The sequence below is a fragment of the Wolffia australiana genome, chromosome 8 (genome assembly GCF_029677425.1).
Source record: "Wolffia australiana isolate 7733 chromosome 8, ASM2967742v1".
In the NCBI taxonomy this organism is placed as follows: Eukaryota; Viridiplantae; Streptophyta; class Magnoliopsida; order Alismatales; family Araceae; genus Wolffia; species Wolffia australiana.
In genome coordinates, this window is record NC_135842.1 from 11,637,387 (window position 1) to 11,643,386 (window position 6,000).

General features: G+C 52.1%; 1 protein-coding gene across 1 annotated transcript; it reads left to right on the plus strand.

The window, feature by feature from the left end:
• Positions 1 to 2,778: 2,778 nt before the first annotated feature.
• LOC144707185 (Mitochondrial transcription termination factor family protein) lies at positions 2,779 to 4,873 on the plus strand. Its single transcript, XM_078580305.1, has 2 exons — positions 2,779 to 3,899; positions 4,536 to 4,873. Exon 1 carries the CDS (start codon positions 2,825 to 2,827, stop codon positions 3,887 to 3,889), a length of 1,065 nt encoding a protein of 354 aa, XP_078436431.1. The 5' UTR covers positions 2,779 to 2,824; the 3' UTR covers positions 3,890 to 3,899; positions 4,536 to 4,873.
• Positions 4,874 to 6,000: the final 1,127 nt, after the last annotated feature.

Below are 6,000 nucleotides of genomic sequence, written 5' to 3' on the forward strand. Positions count from 1 at the left end.
CGCCGCTACTCTCCGGCGCCCCTCCATCACACCCACTCCAACGTCAACAACTTTCCCCCTGTCTGACGAGCCACGCTGACGATTCATCTCTTGTTTAGTTATCTCTTGCAGTATCGATTCGTCTCGACTCCACCGCGCTCGGGCTAGATAGATGAGATAGGTATCGAGAGCAAACTATGAACGATATTTGAGTGTCTTATCGGTATGGGTGAGTAGGTAAGTTACGTGCGAGCCCTACGGATATATTCCGTTCAGCCGTAGACGCCTTCATCGCTCTGACGAAGTTCGAGAGGCCACCGTCACCCCACCCAGCGACCCCGTCCAAGATTGGAGCTCGACGCCTCCCTCAAGTCAGAGCCTGCACGTACGACACGTAGGACACTCATCTTGCTTTGTAGTTACATCAACCCGTTAGGGTTTCATTCATTGGATGGCGACACCGTCGACGTTCGATACCATTATCCCCTTTATCGGCACTGAACCATCATATATGGTGTGGATCAGACAACGTCCCTGATGACGTCCTGCATCGGAGAGTGAGTGAGAGAGATAGGGAGAAACTATGTGAGAGAGAGAAATGGAGAGAGAGGGAGAGAGGGAGACGGTTATTAGGAGCGAGAGAGAGAGAGAGAGAGAGAGAGAGAGAGAGAGAGAGAGGGAGAGAGAGGGAGAGGGGGAAGAGGGTTATTAAGAGAGAGAGAGAGAGATGGAGAGAGAGGGAGAGGGGGAAGAGGGTTATTAAGAGAGAGAGAGAGATGGAGAGAGAGGGAGAGGGGGAGAGGGGTATGAAGAGCGAGAGAGAGAGAGAGAGAGAGAGAGAGAGGGAGGGAGAGGGGGAAGAGGGTTATTAAGAGAGAGAGAGAGATGGAGAGAGAGGGAGAGGGGGAAGAGGGTTATTAAGAGAGAGAGAGAGAGAGAGGGAGGGGGAGAAGAGGGAGAGGGTTATTAAAAGAGAGAGAGAGAGAGTGAGAGAGAGGGAGGGAGGGAGAGAGGGAGAGGGTTATTAAGAGAGAGAGAGAGGGAGAGAGATAGAGATGGAGAGAGAGGGAGAGAGGGAGAGAGAGGGAGAGGGAGAGGGTTATTAAAAGAGAGAGAGATGGAGAGAGAGGGAGAGATAGACATGGTTTTGGGGTGCAATGCGAAAATTCGCACCTGAGTGCGTGAATTTTCGCACGCACAAAATTTGCGAAAATTCGAACAGCGCACTCAATTCGCACGTTTTTAAATATTTTTAAGACTTTGTGAAATGCGATTTGGAAAATAAATAAGTATATTTAATTCTTAATATAAGTGGTAAATTACTATGTTTAATTATTAATATAAGTATTAATTAATAATTAAAATTACTGTGACGCGGTGACGCCGCCGCGTCGCCCAGACGGCAGCGCTCAGCACGCCCACCACCATCCCCTCGTTGCCGGACCGGAGCAGCCGGACCAGAGCCGCCACGGGGACCTCCAGGAAGAACTCGAAGCTGAACTGGAGCACCGCGGATAGGACCGCCGAGGCGGCCTCTCAGAGGCTCTGCGGGAGCGGCGGGTCAGCCTGGAGGATCAGCTTGCAGAGCTCGTGGATGCCGCCTTGTTTGGCGATGGCGCTGGGCCAGGCCGGGGCGAGCCCGGTGAGGGGGCGGATGGCGCGGTGCTGGGTGGAAGGCGGGCCCGAGCCGAGGGCTCGGACCAGGGGCGGGATGGCGTCGGCGGGGTCGCGCTGGAGGGCGGCGGCGGCGGCGAGGTGCGCAACCAGCTTGGTGGCCAGCGGCTGGACCGCCGGCGCGGGGGAGTCGAGGAGGGCGATGACGGGCTCGAGGGCGGCGTGGTCGGCGCGGGCGGGGGGGTGCTCGAGGAGGTTGGCGAGGTCCTGGAGGGAACTGCGGAGGCCGTCCGGGGTCTGGTCCGGGCGGGAGAGCACAGCGAGGAGGGGGCGGACCAGGGGGCCGGCCGCGGGGGACTTGGCGACGCTGGAGTTGTTGGTGAGGATGCGGAGGAGCTTGGCGGCGGCGGTGGCGGGGAGGAGGCGGCGGGCGCCGTTGAGGGTGCCGGCGCGGACCATCTCGACCTTGGACGCAGGGCTGGCCAGGGGGAGGGGGCGGACTGTGGCAGAGAGGGCGGGCTAAAAAATTCGCACAACGTCAAATTTTTGCACCGCACCGACCCCTGTGCGGTGGGCGGTGCGGTGTGCGAAAGTTGTGTGCGAATTTTCGCACAACCGCTTCGCACATGCGCCCAACCGCACGAGCGTGATCCGCTCGCACAGTTTGGCGCATGTCTAGGGAGAGATAGAGAGAGAGGGAGAGGAGAGGGTTATTAAAAGAGAGAGAGAGAGAGAGAGAGAGAGAGAGAGAGAGAGAGAGAGAGAGAGAGAGAGAGAGAGAGAGAGAGAGAGAGAGAGGGAGGGAGGGAGGAGAGAGGGAGAGGGTTATTAAGAGAGAGAGAGAGAGGGAGAGAGAGGGAGAGGGAGAGGGTTATAAAGAGAGAGAGAGAGAGAGAGAGAGAGAGCGAGAGGGAGGGAGTGAGGGAGAGAGTGAGAGAGAGAGAGAGAGAGAGAGAGAGAGAGAGAGAGAGAGAGAGGGGTATTAAGAGAGAGAGAGAGAGAGAGAGAGAGAGGGATTTTAAGAAAGAGAGAGAGAGAGAGAGAGAGAGAGAGAGAGAGAGAGAGAGAGAGAGAGAGAGAGAGAGAATGAGAGATGGTCATTTTCTGTATTAAAAAAGCCCGGAGGGGACCCAGGCGGCGCTCAAAACTCAAAACTAGCCGTTCCTCTTTCTCACGACTCGACTGGTCGGCCACAGACTATCCATCTTCCCCCCGTCCTGGCCCGAGAAGAATGCTGGCCCGCGCGACCCGGCCGCTCCTCCTCTGCCTCCGCCCCTCTCCCAGCAGCGCCGCAGAAGAGCTCCTCTGCCCCCCCCCCTCTCCCAGCAGCGCCGCAGAGGACCTCCTCCTCCAATGGGGCTGCACCGACGCCGACCTTCGCAAGATCCTCTCTCGCCAGCCCTCCATCTCCCGCATGGACCCCTCCTCCCTCCAATCCAAGCTCGACTCCCTCCTCTCCGCCGGCCTCCGGCCCCCCCACCTCGCCCACATCATCTCCTGCCGCCCGCGCTTCCTCGCCGGCCGCCTCGGCGCCGGCCTCCCCCCCCGCCTCGCCTTCCTCCGCACCCTCTTCCGCACCGAATCCGACCTCCTCCGCGCCATCCTCCGCAACCCCTCCCTCCTCAGCTACGACGTCCACCGCACCATGCGCCCCTGCGTCGACCTCTACGCCCGCCTCGGCGTGCCCCCCCTCGACCTCGGCCGCGTCCTCCTCAGCCGCCCCACCGCCATCTCCCGCTCCACCCTCACCGACGAGAAGCTCGAGCTCATCCGCCTCATGGGTCTCCCCCCCCAGGCCGCCACCTACAAGTACGCCGTCTCCGTCCTCGCCGTCTCCCACGTCCACACCATCCGCGAGAAGATGGCCAATTTGGAGAAATTCGGCTTCTCCGGAGACCAAGTCCTGAAGCTCTTCGGCCGATCCCCCAACGTGCTCACCCTCTCCGTCGACAAGGTGCAGAGGAATATGACCTACTTGGTGGGTACGATGAAGCTTCCTCCCCGGGTCGCCATTGATCAGCCGTTTCTGCTGTTTGCGAATCTGGAGAGGGTTCTTCGCCCCAGGTTTCAGGTCGGAGGGCGGATTGAGGAGTTGGGTTTGGAGCCTCGCGTCCGCGGGGAGAAGCTTGTGGCTGCTCTCAGGATGACGGAGGAGCGATTTCTCAGGCGATTTGTGGATTGCCATGGCCAGAAGCTCAAGGATGAGCTCAGGGAGTTGTATTTTAGCGTGAAGGGGGTGGCGAGGCTCGCCGCTGCTTCCAAGTCTTCCACTGCTCACCGAGGATTCCCCTTCTGATCATCGATCGGTGAGTCTTCCTCCTTGTTTGATTCGATCATCGGTTGGTTTATGATGATGCCCAAGGGGAGAAATTTCTGCTGTGGGTGTTCTTGTTTCTCGCAGTATCTGTAAATTTGTGGCACCTCGTTGAGGTCATCGATGGGTCTGTTTCAAACAATTGTTATACAAGTATAGATTACTGTAATGCCTTTTGATTTCCCCTTCTGTGCATATTGTTCTCAGTGGAAGGGAGAAATTTCTGGTCTTGATTGATAGTTGTCTACTTTCAAACATTGTTCATTCATGTATAGCTCTGACATTCCAGTTCAAAGTGTTTCCTCTTTAGCTTGTTTTGTTGTCATCCTCTTTATTTTACCCTTTGATTTTCCTCATTGCTGGGCCACCTCCTCTGGTTCCTTTTTAATGTTCCTTGGGTAGGTTTGGGGATGAAGTGATCTTTGATTGAATGATCTCTCAGATGAACGATCTGATCGGACACTTGATCAGCCTGATCCGCATTTGACCCGGTCATCAATCAGGCCCAGTGGATCAATCAGCTTAGTCGATCATGCTCAGTGGGTTGATCAACGATTGAATTGATGAATGATCTTATTCTAGATATTATGTTGGGGATCATGAACTAATCCTAGACACGAACCCGCAGGTTCCTATTGGAAAGAGGACAAGAAGGGAAGGAGAAGATGCTGGAATGGTCATCAACATAGGGATAGCAAATGATAAGTCGGACTTTGGCAAGTCAAGAGGCAGGCGGAATGGACCTCGTCTTGAGGAAGTCCGACCGGATGAACATCGCTGATGAGAGTATAGCGGTTTGCCGGTGAGAAAATAGCTGCGGGATGGATTTCACCAGAGGAGACAGATGAACCCGCTTGGTTATACTCCCTCTTCCTTCTAAAAGGAGGCCTTCCCTATTTATAGGGAAATAAAGTGGAATTGACTAAAACAATCGTAACATGATGCTCAATGTTATACAGCGTATAATGAAGGTTCGACGCCGCATTGGAGCAAGTTTACGTGCGGGTTATGCAATAAATTCAGGCGCGAGTTTACGAGCGGGAGCGGAGTCAAGATTCATCTTAATGTTACGTAGTTAATTCATCTTCATGTTATGGAGTCAATGAAGATTATGAACTGATCCTAGATACATGATAAGCTGATGAAAATTTCAGTTGTGTTCCCATGAGGACCCACAACGTCTTCCAAAAGTAACTAGTGAATTTAACGTCTCGGTCAGAGACGATAGTCTTTGGTACGCCATGTAGCTTGACGACGTGGTCGAAGAAGAGTCGGGCGATCCTCGATGCATCGAAGGTTTTCGAGCACACTATGATCTGATCCTGATATTTGTGCTTCTCCCAATATCAATAACTTAATGACCTTGCGAAGTAGGAGGCCAAGCCCAAATGTCGATAATTATGTTTAGAGTGATCAAATTCAGAAATGCTTCAATTGATGTAAAATAAACCTTTTATGACAAATGTGATCTCCATGTTTCTTTGGCGTCTTTCCCGGGATGTGGTTAACCTTTAATAATACATAAAACCATTGTGTTGAAACACAGGCAGATGTTATCTTCAAAATGTACAACTGCATGTGGTGATGATTAATGTAAATGATTCCAATAATTAAATACCTTTGACATTTACGTACCTTTTGGTAGATTCACAGTGTACTTGTTAAGAAACTCTGGGAGAAAAAGTTAATAATCTATCGTCTTTTAAAGGTTGAAAGATCAATAAGGAAGGTGTTCCATTTCATATCACAAGATAGCACAACCATAGAGTTTGATTATAGGATAGCGCCAAATTCTGACATAATCTCTATAATCTAACAAAATCTAATATGTGGCCATTGGTTCCACATATTGGAGAGGATCACAATTATTTTAAACAAAATATTATGTTCATTCATTTCCTTGTCATTATTTCCTGAGAAGGCTACCGATGTTCATATGTATATCATCTTTAAAATATGTTGATTCATAGAAATTCTAGATGATGTGAATGTCAAAAAAATTAATCTGTTCTAGGTGATATAGTTTTTCTTTAATATTTTCTCCCTAGTCTCATCACATCTTTCCTCACATATCTTGTTCCCATAAAATATAT

What these genes read in the sequence shown, in the direction of transcription:
- LOC144707185 (XM_078580305.1), top strand. Translation starts at nt 2,825, where the DNA reads ATGCTGGCCCGCGCGACCCGGCCGCTCCTCCTCTGCCTCCGCCCCTCT.